At 39.4% G+C, this 24,914-nt stretch overlaps 1 protein-coding gene across 1 annotated transcript; it reads left to right on the forward strand.

Annotated features, from left to right (window-relative positions):
* The first annotated feature begins 754 nt into the window (after window positions 1–754).
* Window positions 755–10,802, forward strand: LOC122551150 (ras-like protein family member 11A). Its single transcript, XM_043692774.1, has 4 exons — window positions 755–1,051; window positions 7,441–7,497; window positions 7,584–7,660; window positions 7,977–10,802. The coding sequence occupies exons 1-4, from the start codon at window positions 931–933 to the stop codon at window positions 8,442–8,444; spliced, it is 723 nt and encodes a 240-aa protein (XP_043548709.1). The 5' UTR covers window positions 755–930; the 3' UTR covers window positions 8,445–10,802.
* Window positions 10,803–24,914: the final 14,112 nt, after the last annotated feature.

Below are 24,914 nucleotides of genomic sequence, written 5' to 3' on the forward strand. Positions count from 1 at the left end.
ATACCAACAATGCAGGAGAATGGGCACCCCTGCCTGACTCTGGATCTGATCGATAAGCTTTCTGATTCCCACCCATTGATTGAGACTGCACTAACAACGTTGGTATGGGGCAGCCAAATCTAATTGCGGATTAGGAGACAGTGAGGTCTGCAGATGCTGGAGATCAGAGTTGAGAGTGTGTTGCTGGAAAAGCACAGCATTCCTGGTGAAGGACTCTGGCCCGAAACGTCGATTTACCTGTTCCTCGGATGCTGCCTGACCTGCTGTGCTTTTCCAGCAACCCCCTCTCGACACTAATTGCCGATTCCCTCCCCAAATCCCATTTTAGAAAGCACTTCCCACATGTAGACGTGTGATAATCTTTCCCCATGGACACATGTTACCTGCCTGTCATGATACGTGCCTGTAGCTGAATGGGTCACTGCTTTATTGAACTAGGCAGTGTCCCTCTTAATTGGATCCTACCGTGCCATTCTTGACCTGTTTGATGCCGACATTGGCAGTCCACTAAGAAAAGTTCGACTAAAGCGAACAAATCAAGATTATAGTCTGTGTTATTTGTAAAGCAGCCATTCGGTGCTGCCTAAAATACCCTTTCACCCTAGGTGCAGGTATAATGCGAGGAAGTTGCTACGTCTGGACGTATTCAGGCGATTTACGTTGCTATGTTCGTCAGTGCAGTCCTATTGGTTTGTGTGAGGAGTGGGAGGCTGCTCACCCACAGCACTGTGTATATGAAGAGGCGAGAGCTCTCAGAACCCAGGCACAAAGAACGGCCAGACGATTCGAGTAGATCTGCGTGGGATTGGCGCAGTTTTGTGAGTTGCTGATTGTACCAAACCTGGTCAGAGAAGAGCTGCAGGTCTCAGTTAATCAGAGCAGCCGCTCTCTGCAATTCCATCGAGTTGCCGGAACACTGCCAGGGGACCCATGCGTTTTTATAATATGTCGACGAACTTACTGTTGGTTCCAATCCCGGAGTCATGCGACAATGTGATGAACAGAGACATCAAGATCGCAGTTTTAGGGTCAAGCACTGTTGGGAAAACAGGTAAGAGGTGATTGAGCCGCCTACAGAAATGTCGATCGACAGTTTACTTTTGAAATGAACGGTATGTCTATTAAACTAAATCAATTGAACACGAACAAATATTTGTCACATCTGATGGATTCATTCGACGATTAAATCCAGCATCAACAATGTGTTTTCTGTATTGAATGGTTGAGTAACCATGAAATACCTGTTTGCATGATTGGTCTGTATTCATATTGGTTACAACTCAACTATCATTAAGTCTCCAGACTGAGGACAGTCTTTTCACTCTGAAATTTAGGATTCGGTTTGTCCCAAATAGATGGAATGGGATTCCTCTTGCTGCCCAGTACAAAACCTGATGGCGTTGTGGCCAAGTGCAGGGGCATTACATGCCAGGCGTGCCTCCCAGCGGACACTGTCCCGCTTTTACATTTGAAACCTGGCAATTGTTTCCTGAAGGATTTTTGAGTCTGTGAAAAAGGTATTTTTGAGGCGGACTCTGAGATTTGCCTCCAGAAGTAGCGCGCTGACTTGCACGTTCAGATGTGTTGGACAGTTACAACTGGTAATAATAGGGATTTGTATTTGCATAGCGCCTTTCAGGTAACATTCGAAAGCGTTGTAGAAACAAATAGGACAAAACCTGACACCAAACTACACACCGAAATATTAAGACAGGTGGACAAAGGCGAGGAAAGATTCACGTTTATATAATGCGTTTCACCAACTCTTCACGGCCACTATGTACTCCTGAAGTGTGGTCACTATAGTAACCTTGGAAATTATGACTGCCAATTAGCAATGAGTTAACGATCAGATTTTATTTTCGTGTGAGCCTGATTGGCCAATACAATGACAAGAATTCCCTACAATCAAAGGTAGACAAAAGTGAGGACTGCAGATGCTGGAAACCAGAGTTTAGATCAGAGTGGTGCTGGAAAAACACAGCAGGTCAGGCAGCATTCGAGGAGCAGGAAAATCGACGTTTCGGGCAAAAGCCCTTCATCGGGTGTCTTACTCCTGCCTTGGAATGTATTGTGTTCAGTTCCAATACAAAAGGTCTGGAAATTGTTCACAGGTTGTTTTCAGAAGGACTGTGATTACCTCTTGTGGCCCTTTTGTACTTTGGCTTTGTTTTGAATTTCTTTTTAAACGACTTAGTTTGCCCACTGGACAGAAATCAGTTTTCTTTTCGAAAAGATGTACAATGAGCAGAAACAAAAGTTAAATTGTTGGAAAGGCGCAACAGGTTTGGCACCATCTGTGGAGAGAAATCTGAGTTAATATTTCCGGTTGAGTGACCCTTCCTCAGATCTGAGCAATGAGCATATTCTTTGTTTAAAATGGGCAGTTTTCCACTAGTCTATTGTAGGGGGCAAGGTATATAAGGAGAATTGGGAGCCACCTTGGATTCAAGCCATTGAATGTGAATTTGAAAAGTTTGTGATAATTTAATTACACATGTGGCCTTTGGGATTTGTACACACAACATAATTTAGCTCTGAGCCATATTAAGTCCATCTGGACTTGCACAATTCAAATTTTTATATTCAAAGTGTTCTTGTTTTGACATAATTGGTGTGAAAAACTAATCCCCATATGCTACATTGAATAATGGGACCAAGCAACTGAATGATTCTAAGATGTTTGCACAGTTTTTAGTGCATGTGAGTCATCAACATAAAGCTGCTCAAGGTATCTGTGTATTAGTTGGTAGATTCAGTTTCAAAGACAATGGAAATACTCTAGTAAATGATAACACGTGAATAGGAGTAAGGGTGCGTTTTGGAAGTTATAGCTAAGTTACATTGCAAGAGTTATACAGAGGGAAATCTTAATGCCAAAATGCATCTGTTTTGAATTTAGTAAGTTTTTAAAAAAATTCTTTCTGGGATGTGGATTTCATTGGCTGGGGCAGCATTTATTTTGCCCATCCTCCGTTTCCCTTGAGGAGGTGGTGGTGGTGGTGAGCTGCCGCCTTGAACTATTGCAATCAGTTTGGTGTAGGTACCCCCACAATGCTGTTCAGTAAGGATTTCCAGGATTTTGTCCAACAGTGAAGAAGTGGTGATATATTTCCAAATCAGCTTGGTGTGTGGTTTGAAACCTGGCAATTGGTGTGAAGCATGCAGATGATCGTATTCTAATTTTTCTGCTGCTCTTTGCCTTCTCAATGGTAATGGTCATGAGTTTGAAAGGTGCTGTCTACTCATCCTTGGTGACTTTCTACAGTGAATTCCAGAGATGATACACACCGCTGCTATTGAGCATCAGTAGTGAAGGAGTGAATGTCTGGAAGTGGTGCCTGCCAAGTGGGCTGCTTTCATCTTGATGTCCAGCTTCTTTAGTGTTGTTGGAACTGCACTCATCCAGGCATGTGGGGAATGTTCCATTGCACTCCTGACTGGTGCCTTGTAGATGGTGGACGATCTTTGGGAAGTCACATAGTAAGTTACTTGCTATTGTATTCCTAGTCTCTGACCTGTTTTTTTTTTGTAGCCACAGAATTTACATAGCTAGTCCTAGCTGTTTCGGGTCAATGGTAATCCTGAGGATGTTGATAGAGGATGTGCTGAATGAGTGCAGTCAAGAAGCTTGACACCACTGAGGACAAAGCCACTTGCTTCATTGGCACTACATCTGCTCACTTTATATTGATGCAGAGCAGCAGCAGCAGCAGAGTGTACCATCTGCAAGAAACACTGCAGAAATTCACTATAGCTTCTTTGACAGCACTTTCCAAACCCACAGCCATTGCTATCTAAAAGGATAAGGGTAGCAGATACATCAGAAAACCTCCACCTGTATGTTTCTCTTCAAGCCACTCATCATCCTGATTTGGAAGTATGTTGTGGTTCCTTCAGTGTCACTGAATCACAGTCCTGTAACTCTCTCCCTAACAGCACTGTGAGGCTACCTATCTCAAATAGACCGCAGTGTTACAAGAAGGCAGCAATTAGTGATGGGCAATAAATGCTGACCATGTGATTGAAACCTGCATACTTTGATTGAATGAATTTTTTTTTAAAAAAGTGATGCAGTCAGTGAGTATAAATTAAATGAAAGAAAACATTTCCCTTTTAGCTTAGATAGAATTTGCTTGGTTTAAGGTACTCCAACATATTTTTTTAAAAAAATTTTTTCAAAAAGCTTGCAATGAATTTGCAAACGTGCATGAGTCAAATAATCTTAGTTGTCTATTTCAACAAACGCTTCTATTCTGCACATGTAATGTGAGTAGAATCTCTTTTGACAAAGTTGACAAAAATAGTTGCGCTCTGAATAATCATAGTAGGAGCCGATTTGACAAAAGCCCAAACTTCACCTTGCTAGTTGAATATGTATACACCAATTTACATTGAGACTAGACAATGGATAGGCAGATTAGCTCTTAAATTCATCTTGATCTTCTTTTTTATTAGTGTTTATTTGCCTTGAGTTTAAAACATATGTGCAGTTGGATGAAATTAAATGTTTGCTATTTGTGCTATATTGAATAAGCCAAATACAAGGATTTTTAAAAAGGGTATTTTTGCATCTTCTCAAATTTGCATATGTATTTTTTTTGTTCAGTGGTACAGATACTGCAATTAAAAAGAAAATGCTCTATTATTTGGGAGTAAATAGAAACTTATGAGTTTGTTTTCCTTCAGTTTCCTGACAGGATGTACAAGAGCAGAAGAAATCATTGTGTTTTTCCTGATAATCTGAAAGATAAATATTTCCCTGATTTAATAAATAGAAACAATAATTGATTTCTTTCATAGCTAATGCAACATCTGACTTTTAATAGCCAGAAGTAATTCTCTTTTCATTGAGAAATAATCCACTGTTTTTGATACACTTCAACTGAAAATGGCATATCTTTAGATTTCAGAAACTTGCAAAACTGTTAGTTATACAGTGACTTCCTGTTTAGACATAAGTCACTGCTACCATCAACAAAGATCATGTAAACCAAATCAGTGATCTCCAACTCTGATATAGCAATTCAGAGCGGAGTTCTTTCACATAGCTTGATTTAATTATTGAATTACTGCATTTAAAGAGCTACTAAATACTGTATTGTTGTACTTACAAATAGCTATGTGTATCTTTTACATATCCAGTAAAATGCTCCTATACAGCAGCAATCCTAGCCTCAATCTCCCTGAAAGAAAGAGAATTTGAATATTACCACTAAAATAGTTCTCTCAGTGAATTTAAACATTTGAGGGCCCTCTGCTACTCTGCACAACCACCCCAATGAATAAAACGCAAATATGTAGAAACAAGCACAATGAAGGATGTCTTTAGAATCTTTTCATGCATTAATAATAAAAGAAATCACATGTCATTCCAAACTTAAATAATATCACAGCTACCAACAGTTTTTCTGCGATCTGGTGGAATGCCTGTTATTAGATTTGGTCTTTGGCTTTTTTTCTTTGAACTAGTTAGTTTAACTTCTCTCTCGGGCAAGATATTAGAAGCTATTACATTTTAAGGTGATCAAGCAGACTCTTTATGGATTTGAGGGGAAATCACATTTAACCAATTTGAGTTCTTTGGCGGAAGGAATATGAGCTATGAATAAAGGGGAACTGGTGGTTGAACTGTACTTAGATTTTCAAAAGACACTTAAGATTCAACTTCAAAGGCTACTCTGGAAATTAAAAGCCCATGATTTGGGAGTAATATATTGTCATGGTTCCAAGATCAGCTAGCTAACCGGCAACAAGGAAGGAAGCATAAATGTGGCTTTTTTTTAATGATTGGCAAGGTGTGAGAAGTGATATACTGCAGGGATCTGTTCTGGGAACTCCACTTTCTTACAACTTGTATAAATGACATGATGGTGGGGTCAAAGAGATGGCTGCTAAATTTTCTGATGACACAAAGATATCAGGGAAAATAAGTTGAGGAAGGTAAAGAATTGAGTGGCTAATGGAGTATAATGGGACAAAGTAAAATGTTTTCTTTTGGCAAGAATATAAAACAGAAGCATATTATCTAAACAGTGAGAAGTTGCAGAACTCTGAGGTACATAGGAATCTGTGTGTCCTATTGTACAAATTGCAAAATGGTAGTATACAGGTACATAAAGTTGTTAGGAAGGTTAACAGAATATTATTTTTAATTGAAGATAAAGGTAGAGTGGTTATGCTTCATTTATATAGAGGATTGTTGACAGCACATCTAGAGTGTTGTACAATATCCTCATGTTTAAAGGCAACCTGTAAATACATTGAAATCAGTTCAAGGAATATTTATTACATGAATACCTCAAAAGAATAGGTTATCCTATCCCAGTTCCAACCTTCCAGCTCAGCACCATTCTCATGATTGGTCCTTCCTGCCAATCTTCCTTCCCACCTAACTGCTCCACCCTCCTCTGACCTATCACCTTCATCCCCACCCCCATCCACCTACTGTACTCTTTGCTACCTTCTCCCCAGCCCCACCCCCTTTCATTTATCCCTCCACCCTGAAGACAGGGAGCCACCAGTCCTGATGAAGGGCTTTTGCCTGAAATGTTGTTGTTTTTTCCTGCTCCTCAGATGCTGCCTGGCTGGCTGTGCTTTTCCAGCACCACTCTAATGTAGACTCTGATTTGCAGCATCTGCAGTCCTCACTTTTGCCTAGGAAAAGTTGGACAGTGTAGGCTTGTACCCATTGGAGTTTTGAGTAAGAGGTGAATTGATTGAAACATAAAATCCAGAGAGGACTTGATAGGAAGCATGTGAAAAGATCTAGATGTAGAGCAACACTTTGAAGTAAACTGTCGCCCATTTAAAACAGAAGTGAGTAGAAATATTTCCTCAGAGGATCATGAGCTTTGGAACACTCTTCCTCAAAAGGTGTTGGAAGCAGAGTCCTTGAATATTTTTAAAGCAGAGGTAGATAGGTTCTTGAAAAATTAGTGTCGAAAGGTTATCGTAAGTAGGTAGGAACATGGAGTGATCAGTTCAGATATGATCTTATTTGGTGGAGGAATTAGTTGAAGGGACCGAATGGCTTAATTCCTCTGATTTTGTATTTTCATCCTAGTAACTGATTTTATTTTAATTTTCTTTTGTTAGTTCTGATCCATAGTAGCACTATCAACTTCCAATAATGGAACATTCCAGTGGCAACACAGATCATCACAAGAACCAGCCTCGGTGAATGTGACCAAGTTTACTTTAGGATTACTACCCATTGGAACTTTTGCACCAAAAACCAATATTGAAGCTGTTCTTCTTTTAAAAAGGATAGATATAAAACTGCTGAATTAACACTTTTGTATTGTCTGGATATTAAAGCAGGTGTCACTGGTGCTTCCAATGAATATAATAAATTTTCAATTTCTCAAATGCATATGAAAGAACAACTGCAATAGCTGTAACAGCAAAATATTGATAAATATTTTTGTTTCTTTCTAGCATTGATTGTCCGGTTCTTAACTAAGAGATTTATTGGGGATTATGAATCAAATACAGGTGTGTATTTCTTAATCATTTAAAATTGAATACTAAAATCAATAAATAATAAATACTTGCTAACAAACCATTGTTCTAATTTATAGGAAATCTTTATTCAAGACTGGTTCATATTGAAGGGGAGCAGCTTTCAGTCCAAGTGCAAGACACACCTTGTGTCCAGGTATGCTTTGTGACAATCTCATTTTTAGGAATATGAGGTACAAAACTGAGGACACCAGAAAGAATCCTATTATTCTTGATGTCAATAAAGAATAAAACTCCCTGAAGCCAAATTCAGAGTTTGCAGGTTATTTGAATAATTAGCACAAAGACTAATTTAATGAAGTTGTCAGTTTTGATTTGTAGCTTATTTGAACAATATCATAACTTTATTAATATTATGCAATTCCGTTGTAGAACATAATGGATCAGTTTTTCTTTGACATTGAATTTGCAAATCTAACAAATGGGCTAATTTCTGAAATTTCTTTTTTTAGGCTCAAGGAGAGTGTGCACGTTTTCCTGACCTTGTCTCCAGGTGCATTCACTGGGCTGAGGGATTTATCTTGGTGTATTCAATAACAGACTACAACAGTTACAAACTGATTCGACCCCTGTATCAGCATATACGCAAAATGTACCCTGATACAAAAGTCCCTGTGATCATTGTTGCTAATAAGAGTGACCTATTGCATGCCAGACAAGTTCAGACTAATGATGGAATCCAATTAGCAAATGAGCTTGGTGCAACTTTCTTAGAAATCTCTACCAGGGAAAATTATGAGGATGTGTATGATGTTTTTCAACATGCCTACAAAGAGGTGAGCAAACTGCATATGAACAATAATGGAGAAAAACGAAGAGGATCAATTATTCCACGCCCCAAGTCACCCAACATGCAAGATTTAAAACGACGTTTCAAACAAGCTCTTTCTTCCAAAGTGAAATCTGGTGCCACGTTATGATGTGGATATTAAAACAATCAAGCCCAGTGGATAACAAGCAGAATTGCACAGTATTCATATGACTTTGTAAATGGTGCATTTTGCCTCCAGCAAGATTATAAACATAGTTTTAAATGATGGCAGTGCAATGATGAATATTACAGTGATTGACTCACTGTGGAGCAAGGTTTGCCTGAGGGCATTGACTATCTCTTTACATGCTAATGCTCAAATAATTTCTGCTACCACAGTGTAGCAATGTTTTGTTTGTGAATGTCTTGTGTTGACCCTTGAAAAGATAGCAGAATAGTTTTTCTAATGTTGCCAATAATAACTTTTCAGAATGTGTAATGGAGCGTATTCGTTGTATGGTACAGTTGTATTGAGTCTTGCAATACATTGTGAAGTAAGTGAAAATATGAGGACGGACCTGGGACAACAGAATAGTCAAAAAGATTTAAAAACTGCTACAGATTTTGGGAGATTGGAGTGTAAGCAAAGCAAATTATGTAAGAGATCAGGTGTAAGAATTCTCAGCAGTCTCTGTTGCCATTATGAAGTTGCAACTAGCCATTGGAATTTTGATTTACGGATTCCAGTCTAAGAAAATGTAATTATTTTTCAATTCTAGTTTATAGATTTTGAAAATTATACAAAGCATTACTGTCCATCATTTGTGTAATGAGTTTGTAATGACCTATATTTTATTGATAACTTTTACTGTATTTTATACGAACAATGATTTAGTTACTCTTGTAACTAAATACAAAATGTGTTCATTTCTATATTGCTATAAAAGACATTTGTACAACTATTTGTAGATTTGTTCTAATTCTGTAACATTAGAAATTCAGTCATCCACAAAGACAACTTTTTTTTGACAGAGGTTCAATTGATTTTTAATTTTGTTATGATAAAATTAGTAATTTACTGAATGAATTGCAGTGTTTTGTATTTTGATAATTGAGGAAAATTTTGAGTCAGGCTTCAGGTGATGTGGTCACCCCTTGATACATTTGGTTTCAGTCCATCAGTATTTTGCAAAGTATCCATTGCGTGGAGAGACTGGGCTGAAGAAAGTACTGCAAGAATTTTGTCTTGTGGTGTCACGCAAGTTAAATACATTTGCTTCACCAGTTAACTAATTTATAAATTAATGACCCAGTAAAAGATAAGTGCCATGAAAAACATGAAACACAGAAATAAAAGTAAATATAAAAATGTTACTTGGTATAATTGGCACTTTTATACAGCTCAAGAACATGCCAAATAGGAGCATGAAAAGACTATATGTAGCCGTGTGAGCCTACTCTGCCATGCAACATCTTATGCCTCAAGTCTATTTTCCTTCCTGCAGCTCATGCTCTCGCAGAGAATCAAGAGACAACAATTTGTCCATCTCTGCATTAAAGATATTCAGTAAAGATGCATTCATTTGGAGAGGCGAATTCCAAAGATTCCTAATGCTTTTGAGTGAAGAAATCCACTCATTCCTCATTATTAATATTGCTAGTTACATCCCAAAAAAGACTCCCAAGAAGTTCGTTAACTACAATTTTTCTTTTGTAAAACATGCCTTGCCTGATTGTACTGTGATTTGCTATGTGCTTGGATAAGACTTCCTTAACATGAGATTGTAGCCTTTTCCTGTTGACTGAGGCTTGACTGTCTCCCTCTTTTCTTGTAGTGGAGTTAGATTGCTAACTGTCAATCTGCTGGGACTGTACTAGAACCTAGAAAATTTCAGAAACCAGTGCATTTATTAACTCTGCAGCTACCTCTTTTAGAATGCCTGCCCAATAATGCAGGCTATCATATCCTGGATATTAGTTGGATTTTAATTATTAGAAAACAATACAGCACAGGAACAGGCTCTCTGGCTCATCAAGCTCGCACCAATTCTTAATGTTCATTTTTAGACCTAATTTATTGCCCATATGTGGTTTCTATGTCTCAATCAATATAGCATTAAAATTCCTAATGTGCCTGCTTCCACCACCTTCACTGGCAGAGAGTTTCAGGCACCCATAATCCTCTGTGAAACATTTTCTGCACACTGTCCCTAAATTTTTCACCTTGAACCTGCACAGGTTTGTAGTTGACCTTTCCACCCTGGAAAAAGGTCTCTGACTATCCACCCTATCTATGCATCTCATAAATTTTGTAGATCTCTATCAGGTCTATCACCTCTCAGCCTTTGTCTTTCCAGTGAAAACAATCCAAGTTAAAATTTGACCAAAACATTTTTCTCCTGATGTTAATCCCCTTTTGTTCATCACTTTTCAGCCCTTTTGTTCTCTTCTATTTCTCATGTGTAATGTGTTGTCTAATGTGAAGACACTCATTGTATGTAACCTGACAAATATTCAAGGCATGATTTGAATGCATCAGTGTTGGACTGGAGTGTACAAAGTTTAAAAATTACACAACACCAGGTTATAGTCCAACAGGTTTATTTGGAAGCACTAGCTTTCTGAGCGCTGATCCTTCATCAGGTGATTGTGGAGAATAAGATTGTAAGACACATTGTAAGGTTATAAATTCTGTGTCTTGCGATCTTATTCTCCACAATCACCTGATGAAGGAGCAGTGCTCCGAAAGCTAGTGCTTCCAAATAAACCTGCTGGACTATAACCTGGTGTTGTGATTTTAACAATATTCAACTAATTAGTTAACTTTAAAACATAAGTTTTTGCAAATCACTGGATAATTTCACTTCTCATAAGTTAAGCCATGTTGTCAGCTAAAATGTTAATTACAGTAAAATGAACATTTATTTGAAAGTTTATAGAAATAAAGGTTTATCTCAAACAGGCATGAAGGAAAAATCAAATTATCACAAGTAGTGTTCTCGATGCAAAAATTCAAGATAATTATGTGCAAATAATTTTTCTCAATTCCTGCTGTAATTATGCCGCAAAAACAATTGGTATTCTTTGAGAAGGTCAAGTTTGCATATATTCAGCAATTAACAGAAGTGTTGTTACCTAGACCAGAGCATCAGTTGCAGCATCTCAATTGATGTTTCCAACTTCTTCCAGTTGAATCATGTTACCAAAATAATAAACTTAAAAAGGTCTTATGTTTAAATAAAGTAGGAGAAATTTGTTTTTATTATTGGGATGACAGACTAATTCTGCACATGGTGGTTTCAAATGATTATTTAAATAAAAAACAAAAATGTGCTCTAAGTAATTTTCCTTGAGTAGTATTGCTTCACCAATGGTGATACATAATGCCTTTGTGAATAGGTTGTGTAGTTACAACCATTGTTCTCCTTAATATAACTGAGATGATAACTTATTCAAAATGTGGTTTGGAAGTTTTTAATCACAAGAAACAATAACTGAAGTGTTTTAATTCTGTGGATGCTAAGTTAAAGATTGAAGACAACTTCATATAATTTAAGTGTTCACTTTAACTTTTCTTGCAAGAACTAAATCAATTACAATTACAGACTGTGCAGCACAATCTAAACGTTTACTTGTCCTGATTGGTTCCAAAGATCTATTCCAGGAACAAGTACATTTCATCACATTTTTCAAATTTATTGCTTTAATATGATAAGTATAAAATAAATTATATTCAATAAAAGCAGTAAATTTTCAGTTGATCAAATTCAGGACACCAGATTGTGTTTCTGGCTCACTGGACACATGTCTGTTTGCTTTTTGTTGACTAAATTTGTCATTTTGTCCTTAGTCTTCCCTTCTCTGCACCGAAACATTAAAAATGATTGCTTATTAACCTTGCTTGGCACTACCCTCTGTGCATGATTGGAGACATCCTGAATTTTGATTAGCTTGTCAATGCATGGACAGCATATGATCAATCTCAGATTGGCTAAATAGTGTTTGCCCAATTCCTAACTTTTCTTTTGAAGTCATGATCATACAAATGACTTCACTTCTTACTATCTTATAATTCATTCCTTAACATGCAATAGTTTGTATGTATTAGCTCCTTTTGCAATAGCTTGTCTGTATGAACCTACAAATCTTTACTGATATGTGGCAACAACTTAGCCATTTCTGTGTATGCCAAGAAGAATGTAATGTTAATTCCCAGTGAAATAATATCATGCTAAATGTCCCACCGAATACATCCATGTAATCTCATAATACAGCCTTGTAATCTCAAAAACCCAGAGAAAGAGAGGACTGCAGATACTGCAGTTGATGAGTGTGGTGCTGGAAAAGCACAGCCAGTCAGGCAGCATCTGAAGGAGCAGGAGAGTCGACATTTCGCGCATAAGCTCTTCATCAGGAATGAGGGGGTGGCCCAAGGGGGCTGAGAGATAAATGGGAGGGGGATGGGGCTGGGGGTGAAGATAGCTGGGAATGTTTAGATTAGATTCCCTACAGTCTGGAAACAGGCCCTTCGGACCAACAAGTCCACACTGACCCTCTGAAGAATAACTCATCCAGATCCATTCCCCTACCCTATATTTGCCCCTGATTAATGCACCTAACACTATGGACAATTTAGTGTGTCCAATTGACCTGCACATTTTTGGATGTGGGAGGAAACCGGAGCACCCGGAGGAAACCCACACAGACACGGGGAGAATGTACAAACTCCACACTGACAGTTGCCTGAGGTTGGAATCAAATTCAGGCCCCTGGCACTGTGAGGCAGCAGTGGAACCAACCGAACCACCATGCCACCCCAAATGTAATGGGTAGATGAAGGTGGAGATGAAGGTGATAGGTTGGTGAGGAGGGTAGAGCAGATAGGTGGGAAGGAAGATGGACAGGTGGGATAAAGCAAGTTGGAAGGTTGGATCTGGGGTAAGGTGGGTGATGGGGAAATGAGAAATCCACATTGATCCCGTGTGGTTGGAGGATCCCAAGTCAGAAGATGGCACATTCTTCCTCCAAGCATCGGGTGGCCAGACTTTGGTGGTGGAGGAGGCCTAGGCTTTGCATTTCCTTGGCAGAGTGGGAGGGGCAGTTAAAGTGGTCGGCCACAGGGAGATGGGGTTGTTATTGTGGGTATCTAAAGGATGTTCTCTGAAATGTTCAGCAAGTTGGCGTCCTGTCTCCCCAATGTGGAGGAGACCACATCGAGAGCAATGGACACAGTAGATGACGTGTGGAAGTACAGGTAAATCTCTGTCGGATGTGGAAAGATCCTTTGGGGTCTTGGACGGAGGTGACAGAGGAGGTGTGGGTGCAGGTTTTGCACTTCTTGCGATGACAGGGGATGGTGCTGGGAATGGAGGGTGGGTTTTTGGGGGTCATGGACCTAACAAGGGAGTCATGGAGGGAATGGGTCTCTCCAGAATGCAGATAAGCGTGGGGAGGGATATATCCCTGGTGGTGGGGTCTGCAGGTGGCAGAAATTGGTGGGGGAGGGAAGTGATGTGATGTATCCAGCGGTTGGTGAAGATCACGGGGGGGTCTGTCCTTGTTGTGATTGGAGGGGTGGGGTTCAAAGGAAGAGGTGCAGGAAGTAGAGGAGATGCGCTGGAGAGCATCATCGACCTATTGGGAGGGAAAATTGCAGTCTTTGAAGAAGGAGGCCATTTGGGATGTTCTTTAGTGGAATTGGTCCTCCTGGGAGCAGATGCGGCACAGTAGAGGAATGGGAAATAAGGGATAGTGTAGAAGCAGGGTGGGAGGATGTGTAGTCCAGTAACTGTGGGAGTCGGTGAGTTTGAACAGACGTGGTCGATGTTGCCCTCCAGCGTATCTCCTCTACTTCCCGCACCTCCACCCCTGAACTCCATTCCTCCAATTGCAACAAGGACAGAACCCCCTTGGTCATCACCTTCCACCCCATTAACCTTTGGATACAACGCATCATTCTCCGCCATTTCTGTCACCTACAAACAGACCCCACCACCACGGATATATTTCCCTCCCAAGTCCTATCTGCATCTGGAGAGACCATTTTCTCCATCATTCCTTGTTAGCTCCATGACACCCACCAACCCAACCTCCACTCCTGGCACCTTCCTCTGCCATCGCAAGAAGTGCAAAACTGTGCCCACACCTCTCCCCTCTCCTCCATCCAATGCCCCAGAGGATCCCTCCACATCCGACAGAGATTTACTTGTACTTTCACACACATTATCCACTGTGTCTGTTGTTCTCTGATGGTATCCTCTACATTGGGGAGACTAGACGCCAACTTGTGAAACTTTTCGGAGAACATCACTGGAACACCCACACTAAACAACCCACCACCATGTGGCTGAATACTTTAACTCCCCCTCCCACTTCCCCAAGGACGTGCAAGTTCTGGGCTTCCTCCGCCACCAAACTCTAGGCTGGAGGAAGAATGTGGCATCTTCCGCCTTGGGACCTTCCAACCACAAGGAACTAATGTTGATTTTATCTGTTTCCTCACTTCCTCTCCCCCCACCTTACCCCAGATGAACCTTCCAAGTCGGCACCGCCCTCTTGAACTATCCCACCTGTCCATCTTCCTTCCTACCTATCCGTTCCACCCTCCTCTCTGACCTATCACCTTCATTCCCACCTTGATATACCTATTGCAATCCCAGTTACCTTGCCCCCAGACCAATCCCACCTCCTATTTATTTCTCAGCCCCCTTGGGTCATCTCCTCATTCCTGATGAAGAGCTTATGCTCAAAGCATCGCCTCTCCTCCTCCTCAAATGCTGCCTGACCAGCCATGCTTTTTCAGCACCACACTCTTCGAATCTTAAAAACCTGCCCTCTCCTTTGGCCACAAGATCCATGTGTGACTCCACAATAATTGTTGATGTCTCAAACAAATTAAAAATCACAATATCTCGACGAAATTAGTATACTTTGGCCTGTTTTGTTACGTACTAGATTTTTAAAACATAGTTGTGTCTTTGAGTAAAAGTCCTTTGTGTCAAAGCGTTTTCAGATAAACTTTCAAAGTTTGTATTAGCTTGGGCCAGAAAAACCATACCTTTCATCAAAACCATCTAGCTGTTCTTTCTTACAGAAAGTGTTTATTACCAACCACAAGCAAACAAAACTTTCAAGTAATTTCTCACTTGCTTAGTCAAGTCAAATTTATTTTTGTAAAACCTCATTTCCACAAAATTACTGAGAAAATTATAGTTTAAAAAATCCATTTATCACAGGCTCTCTTTTAAAATATTTTTTGTAAATTTCTTATTTTATGTTCAAAGTGAAAACATACTGTTTTTCTATTAAATTAATATGGTTCACTCGTTTTTTGTAAAATGCTTATGGAAATTTCATGCATTTTCTCAAAATATGAAGAATAAATCAAAAAGACACAAAAATGTAGTTCCAGTTTGACTTTGAACTTTTCTTTAATACTGACACATAAATTTAATCTATGAATTTTATTTGTTACGTATGCAAACTATGTACTCTACCATTTGTCACACAGGTGATTTAGAAACCCTGAACTTTTATGGCTTTTGGACAATGTTTTTATTGAGTTTTCAAGTAAATAAAATGTTGCTGTTCCTTATCAAAGACTAAGGAAGCCATATGCTGCCCAATACTTAATTTTAACATGTCATGTTAATGGGATGTCCTTTAGGATAGGCGTATGCTTCTGCATTAGGAAATTTTCAGTCTGTAATTTCCAGTATATTGAAGTTAATCTTTGAGATGCCAAGGAATGGGTATATATTTTTTCTGTATGTATCTCAATGTGCTCCAGGATAACCAAAGCAGCATGTTCTGTCTGATTTAAAAGTGTCAAACTAATCTTTCATTCTATGGAACTAGATGAAATCCATGTTCAAATTAAAACCTGTTTCATATCCACTTTTTGAGATAATCTTCCTGTTTATTGTTAGATGGTCAGACGACTGAATAATTTTTCGCTATTCATTCAGGGGTTGCCATTTGTTAAGCCATTATTTACTGTCCATCACTAATTGCCCTTTAGAAAGTGGTTCTGGATAAGTGGTGCTGGAAGAGCACAGCAATTCAGGCAACATCTGACGAGCAGCAAAATCGACATTTCGGGCAAAGGCCCTTCATCAGGAATTCCTGATGAAGGGCTTTTGCCCGAAACGTCGATTTTGCTGCTCGTCGGATGCTGCCTGAATTGCTGTGCTCTTCCAGCACCACTGATCCAGAATCTGGTTTCCAGCATCTGCAGTCATTATTTTTACCTCTTTAGAAAGCGGTGGTGAGCTGACTTCCTGACGTGCTGCAGGACAGGTTATGTTGAAATAGCTGCAGCGCTGTTAGAGAGGGATTTCTAGGATTTTGAGCCAGCAACAGCAAAAGAACAGCAACATAGTTGCAACTGAGGATGGTGTGTGTCTGGAGGGAAACTTTCAGGTGATGATGTCCCTATGCATCTATTGCTTTTGTGCTTCTAGAAGGCAAAGGTTATGGGAGTTTGGGAGATGATGACTAGGGAGCCACAGGGCTGCATTTTGCCAAAGTTTTGCTCAATGTCAATTTTGGGAAGTTTCATGGAGGATTTCTCTTCATGAGCTCCAGTAAGTTATTTCACAAAATTCAGCACAGTTTACCATTATGTAAGCATCACATCTTGATAGAAGCACACACAACTGCTGGGATCTTCTGGGGTTTCCACCAGAGTGCCATATTTAAAGCTAGCAGTGCAAAGTAGGGGCATCTATTCAGGACAGAGATGAAAACAAGCTCTTTCCCACAGTGGATTGGGCGATTTCAGAACTGTCTGCCTCAGAAGGCACTGGGGGTTGAGTTGTTAGATATTTTTAAGACAGAGATGGATACTCAGGGGACTTGAGTGGGTTAATGGGAACAAATGGAACAAATCAGTCATGATCTTATTGATGGCGGAGTGGGCTTGAAAGCCCGATAATCAAATTCTGTTCCTATTTTGTAATTTTGTCCATTGCAGTTTGTGTTTTATTAAATTCCCTACAGCGTGAAAACAGGCCCTTCGGCCCAACCAGTCCACACAGACCCTCTGAAGAGTAACCCACCCAGACCCATTTCCCTCTGACTAATGCACCTAACACTATAGGCAATATAGCATGGCCAATTCACCTGACCTACACATCTTTGGATTGTGGGAGGAAACTCCAAGCAGACACAGGGAGAATGTGCAAACTCCACACAAACAGTTGCCCGAGGCTGGAATCGAACCTGGGATGCTGATGCTGTGAGGCAACAGTGCTAACCACTGTGCTTTTGTGGACAGTGGAATCTCCAGAATACCGATTTTCTGATGTTTGCAATAAATGACATGTAAACATTCTAAAGTAGTTCATGTCAGCTCAACAGGCACATAAATCCGTTGAATTCCCTCTGAAATTATTCTTGTGCTATAAATATTTATAAGTACTTCAATGTGATATTATAAAATAATTCACAATATATCAGTTTGAAATTCAAATCTTTGGCGCAGATATGTAAAATTTTGAAAATATCAATTACATTCAAAATATTAATTTGAATGATTTGTGTGTGTACATCATGCTCAAAAAGAAATGTTGATTTATTTAGAAGCCATCTCGATGAATAATAACAAAGTTTACAGAAGAGTATAATTAGAATTTTCCACAAAACTCACTGTTTTGTGGAAATGGAAGAAAATGCATTGATCATTCAACTAATTCAAAATACTTTTTATCATGATTTTCTGTTTTGGGGTGGGGGGTATAATTATACATGATGCCAAGCCAAGAGTATCCCACTTTTCAGAGCACTGGTTGTATCCCTGGGCAACAACAATGGGTGGGCTATAAGTGATTAACTCTCCTCCGAGCTCGGAGGAATCACGATCATGCACATTAGTATTTGGTAAGCCATGTTTGTTATCTTTTCATTATGAGTATGACCATTTCTAGACTTGCCTAATTGGGAGATGCTCAGTGGCCTGTTTGAATTGTGAATTAGACTAGATATATCTCACAGGCTGAATGATGAGTAAATCCAGCAGTACTCTCCACCAGCAACATGCCACAAACAGGTAGATCACCAAATTTTCTGTGCTATATTCATTTAAGATATAGATATTTTCATTTAAGATATTATTGACATCTATGTTAATATAAAAGCATCTGTGAAGAGAAAACAAGATATTGTGAAAATATTTTGGAATTTTTCCTAAACTGAAATAAGAACAAAATGTTCTGGATAAAAACTCATTAGGTCAGGCAGCATCTGTGAAGAGAAAGCAAAGTAATCTTTCAGCTTGATGGTTTTTTATCTATATCTATATAACTGTTCTGGTGTTGTGACATTATTGATGAACAGAAAGTCACCAACCACAGGGAGCATGATGGCTCAGTGGTTAGCACTGCTGCCTCACAGCACTAGGGCTCAGGTTCAATTCCAGCCTCGGGTGACTGTCTGTGTGGGTTTCCTCCCACAGTCCAAAGATGCGCAGGTCAAGTGGTTTGGCCATGCTAAATTGTCCATAATGACCAGGGATATGTAGATTAGCCATGGGAAATGTAGGGTTACAGGGATAGAGTAGGGGAGAGGGTCTAGGTGGAATGCTCTTGGGAGAGTTGGGTTGGACTAAATGGCCTGTTTCCACTCTGTAGGGATTCTATTCAATGAACAATTATGAAACTTCATTAATCACAGAATGTCACCAACAGCAGGCAATGAACATACATTTCAGCATGATGATCTTTTTAGATTAGATTATTAGATTACATTACGGTGTGGAAACAGGCCCTTCGGCCCAACAAGTCCACACCGACCCGCCGAAGCGCAACCCACCCATACCCATACTTTTACCCCTTACCTAACACTACGGGCAATTTAGCATGGCCAATTCACCTGACCTGCACATCTTTGGACTGTGGGAGGAAACCAGAGCACCCAGACCACGCAGACACGGGGAGAACGTGCAAACTCCACACAGTCAGTCACCTGAGGCGGGAGTTGAACTCGGGTCTCCGGCGCTGTGAGGCAGCAGTGCTAACCACTGTGCCACCGTGCCGCCCAATCTTCATGCCCATTCTGCTGTGGTGAAGAAAATTGCCAGATTTTATGATCTGTCATTGTTGATATCCTCTTCATTCTATTGCAGCTAAAGATCAATTTCTATGATTCGTCAATAACCTCATCATTGAAGTGGAGGTGCCGGTGTTGGACTGGGGTGAGCAAAGTTAAAAATCACACAACACCAGGTTATAGTCCAACAGGTTTATTTGTAGGCACTAGCTTTCAGAGCACTGCTCCTTCATTGGGTAGTTGTGGCGCATAAGACCATAAGACACAGAATTTAAAGCAAATGATTACAGTGTCATGTAACTGAAATGATATATTGAAAAAACCTGTATTGTTATTAAGTTTTCCATCTTTTAGAATGGGTTGCAGGTTTCCGTTCATTAATATGTAAATTCCAGAACTTCTTTTAAGTCACCTCTTAAGATAACAAGGTCTTATAACAAAAGGTGGCATCTCAGTTCAGACAATGCATTAAAAGTGTGAGGTTAGCATCTGTATTCCAATCTTCATCCAAACGCACAGGGACCATGGTCTGGGTATGACATAATGTGACCTATGAAGAGAACTTTCAATGAAATTGTGGTGAAAGAAGAGTGGGAAGGCAGGAGGTTGAGAAATAACAAGGCAATAGTGCATGGTAGTGATAAGTTAATGATAGCCTGAATGAGACAGGAAGGGACAGAACATACAAATAAAAGTGTCCATGAGCAAGAAATGTTATAGATAGGAAAATGGTATTAGGACAGAATCAATGTCTCATTGTCTGAATGCTCACAGCATTCTAACAAGGTAGATGAACACATCATAGAAATAAAAATAAATTATAATGATATGGTAGGATTTATCAAGACATGTTTGGAAAAGTGAACTGAATATTCAAGGATATTTGATATTTCAGAAGGACAGGATGAAAGAAGACAATCATGGAATAGCTCTTTTTTGAAAATATAATATCAGTATTGCAGCCAGAACGGATCATGTTTCAGAGGATCTAGATGTTGAATGAATATCCTTGAAGATAAGAAAAAACAAAAAAAATGTCATTGGTGAGAGTATTTTATAGGCCCCTGACACTAATTACATTGTGGGGCAAAATATAAATCAAAAAATATTGGAAGAAAAATATTGCAATAATTGTGTGGAACTTTAATAATGTTAGAGTTAGGATTAATCAAATTGGCAAAAGCTACTGAAGGATTAGTTCATAGAATATATTCAGAGCAAAACGTTCTGGAACTCACCAGGGAACAAACTATTTTGGACTTGATAAGCAAAGTGAGACAGGATTAATAAATGACTCATAATACATTTTCTTGGTAATAGTGATAATAAGATGGTGGAATTTAACATTCATTTTGGGGATGAGAAATTTAGATGTACAACTTAAACATAGATAAAGGCAATTACGAAGATATGAAAACCACATTAGTGAGATTAGACTGAGAATATAGGTTAAAGAAAATTTTAAGGAATATAGGTTCCAAGAAATCTATAGGTCCAAACCTACAGAAACCTGTAAAGTCCCAGTCTTCATCCAAATCGCACAGGGACCATGATTTGGGTGAATGATATAACTTGAGCTGTGGAGAGAACTTTCAACACTAAGAAACCTAAAACCATCCAGGACATAGCAGCCCACTTGATTGGCACATCATCCATCCCCTTCGACATTTGCTGTCTTTACCATTGGCACACAGTGGCAGCAATGTGCACCATCTACAAGATGTGCCAAAATAACTTTCCAAGGCTCTTTCAAAAGTATGTTCTAAAATCACGACTTCTGCCACCTAGAAGGTCAAGGACCACAGGTGTATAGCAACATCACCACTAACAAGTTTCCCACAAAATTATACACCATCCTGAAATGGCCCAGTGAGCCATTCAGTTCAAAGGCAACTAGGGGCAGGCAGCAAATGTTGGCTTTGCCAATGACTCACTCACCCTGTTGGAGAATAAAGAAATCAAGACAAAACAAAATTGTGAAGAGGACAAAAGGGGTCTGCAAAGTATATGATTAGGTTAGGGGGACAAAACATTAAGAGATGAAGTATAACATGGGAAATGTGAACTTGTCTACTTTAGAAAGCAGAAAACAAAATGAGCATGTTACTGAAATATAAAGAGACTGCAAAACTCTGAGGTACAGTAGGATCTGGGTGGGCTGGGTATCAAAATGTTAGTGTGAAGGTACAGCAGATGATTCGGAAGACAAATGGAATATAATTGTTTATTGCAAGAGGAATGAAATTTTAAAGTAGGAATGTTTTGTTACAATTACAGTGTTTTGGTGAGCCCACATAAGATGTACAGTGCACAGCTTTAATCTCCTCATTTGGAAAAGGATACCAAGGTGTTTGAAGCAGTTCAGAAAAAGTTCAGTTGACTCATTCCTGTGATGAAAGAGTTGTCTTCGGAGGGAAGGTTGAACAAATTTGGGCCATATCCAGCAGAGTTTAGAAGAATGAGTGGTGATCTTATGGAAACACAAAAGATCATGGTGCTCTGAAAGGATATTTCTTCTTATAGGAGAGACGAGGACTAAGGTCGCAGCTTAAAACTAAAGGATAGTTTACTTAAGATGGAGATGAGGAGACATTGTTTATTTCTTTGGACTGTATCATTAGACTGTGAAATTCTCTTTCCCTGAGAGTGGTGGAAGTGGCCATTGAATATTTTTAAGGCTGAGTCCGATAGCTTCTTGACTGACAAGAGACTCAAAGGGGATAGAGGGTAGACAGGAAAGCAAAATTGAGGCTACAATCAGTTAGAATAGCCACAATCTTAGTAACTATCAGAGCAAGCTCAAGGAGCCAAATTGCCTACTCCACTTACTAATTTGTATGATCATTTATGTTCATGTATGTAATAACATAGTGATACTGAACTAGTAACCTAGACTAATGCTCTGGAGAGATGGGTGCAAACATCAGCACAGGAGTTGGGACACTTTAAACTCAATCAATTAAAAAGCTAATCTTAGTAATGGTAATCAAGAAAGTAGTGGCCAGTCATAGAGTCATAGAGATATACAGCACAGAAACAAACCTTTTGGTCCAACTCATCCATGCCAACCAGATATCCCAATCTGACCCTACTCCCATTGCCAACATTTGGCCCATGCCCCTCTGAACTGTTCCTATTCATATACCCATCCAAATGTCTTTTAAATGTTGTAATAGTTTCTATGTCCACCTCTCCTTCTAGCAGCTTGTTTTATACATGCACCACCCTCTGTGTGAAAAAGTTACCCCTCAGGTCCTGTTTAAATCTTTACCATCTCACTTTTAACCTATGCCCTCTAGCTTTGAATTCCCCTATCCTTGGAAAAAGGAGGCTATTCACCCTATCAATGGCCCTCTATAAGATCGCCCCTCAGCCTCCGATAATTCAGGGAAAAAAGACTCAGCCTATTCAGCCTTTCTCTGCAGCTCAAATCCTCCAGTCCCAACAAAATTCTTGTAAATCATTTCTGCACTCTCTCAAGTTTACCTAACCATGCCCATCATGCAGAGGTGGTGCATGTGTGCAATGAGCTACCATAGGAAGTGGTGGAGGTTGGTACAATTACAACATTTAAGAATCATCTGGATAGGTATATGAATAGGAAGGATTTTGAGGGATATGGGCCACATGCTGGCAAATGATACTAGATTAATTTATGATATCTAGGTGGCATGGACAAGTTGGACTGAAGGGTCTGTTTTCCTGCTGTATATCTCTGACTCGATGGCTCCGATATTCATATACAAATCACGTATATAAATGATGAAAAGCAGTGGACCCAGCAACTTTGTGGCACACCACTGGTTACAGGCCTCCGGTATGAAAGACAACCCCTCCTACCACCACCCAATGTAGTTCACTCAAATCCTTTAGTGGAGGAAACCTGTTGTTATGACCCAGTCAGGCCTGGATGTGACTCTAGACTCACAGCAGCATGGTGGACTCTTTGAAATAGCCTAGTGAGTTGTACAGTTGCATCAAAATGCTGCAAAAAAAACCAAATAAGAATAAAAATACACAGACCACCTGGCACCAACCTAGGCACCAGGAATGAAAAAAGGAAAGAAGTATTGCCATTCCTTCACTTTCAGTGAATAGAATCCTAGTGTTCCCTTCCAAACAGAACTGTGAATGTTGCTCCACCCCAAGGACAGCAGTGGTTCATGAAGGCAGGTCACCACCACCTCCTCCAGGACAAATAGGGATGAGGAATTAATACTGGATTTGCAACACATCCATCCCACAATTGAATGAAAAGGTCTGTTCTTGGTTTAACCAACTTTCCTTTTCTCATATATAAGTATAGTTGGAGTCTGATGAATGCAAAAGATATATAGTACCAGTGACATCTCATAGAATTTGTTTATTTCATGAAATAGCAGCAGGCAGGGCATTGTGATCAAAACTAACATAATCTTCCAGCCAGCCTCATTTTCAGTGATTTATAATGGTGGTAATTACTGACACAAGAAGATAAATCCTGAGCTAAGTCCTCAGATCAGCTTATTTGTCACTTTAAGATTGCCATTTGTTTAAATGAGTAGATCCTCTTGTTAGCTTTCTCTCTCTTCACTTTCATGTTATACTTTGTGACTGGGACCATTCCCTTTCTGTCGATATTATCTATGCTACTTGCTGGTCAAGCTTCCAGCTTCCATTTGTTTAAATAGCTGAGGGAGAAAACTCCTGTAGCCATAGTTACCAATGAGCCAGGGCAATTGAACGTATGTAAGCCTGAACACATTGTAAAACAATATAAAAAATGATCTGCATTAAAATACTTTCACTATATTGTTCCTAAAATTACAGTAGCGTTCAAACAAAGCTTAAGAAAATTGAATAGCAATCTCTTAATATTTCCTGTCTGGAATTATTCTATCTGCTGCAGTAGTTCAGAGATAAAAGAAGCCAAGTGGAAATGATACATCTGAAAAATAAATCTTCTTTTGTATTTTGGATTTTCCTGAGGCTGAATGTTGTAAGTATACTTGTAATCGCACATCTGAAATAAGGGAGAGACTTATCATTTGTCAGCAGCTGCTCAAGTGCAGTTCAAATGGACTCACTCAGAAAAGCCATTGTTTTCAGGTTGATAGCTTCTCGCAAAAATTCAGAGGATGATTTTCAGAAGTGTGGTCAGCTATGAAGGTGATTCTACTGAACTAGAATCAATTCAGTCCCATACCATTTAAGTGCAAACGTTTAAACTGTTCATACTCACTTGCCTTGTTTATTGACAATAATGCCTACAGCATGCTGTCTAACATTATAAATTCTTCCAGTCTTGCCATGGTAACATTTGTGGGGCATACCCTTTTGTGCAGTGCCTGTGCCCTTAATGTCAACAAGCAAAAGAAAATAACTGATTTTTGAAGCCAGTGGTGTTATTTAAGACATATGAGCATAGAAAATGACTGGGCCAAAAATGGGCACCAGAATCGGAAAGCTGAAATTGGCTTTGGTTTTTATTTACTAAAAGTCAACAGCTGCAGATACCTGCTGGCTGTCCTGAGAGAGGTAAAGGAATTAGGAATAAACGATTACAAATAGGATTAGGAAGGACAGGGACAACATTTCTAACATTTTTGAACAT

The sequence above is a fragment of the Chiloscyllium plagiosum genome, chromosome 6 (assembly GCF_004010195.1).
Source record: "Chiloscyllium plagiosum isolate BGI_BamShark_2017 chromosome 6, ASM401019v2, whole genome shotgun sequence".
NCBI lineage: Eukaryota > Metazoa > Chordata > Chondrichthyes > Orectolobiformes > Hemiscylliidae > Chiloscyllium > Chiloscyllium plagiosum.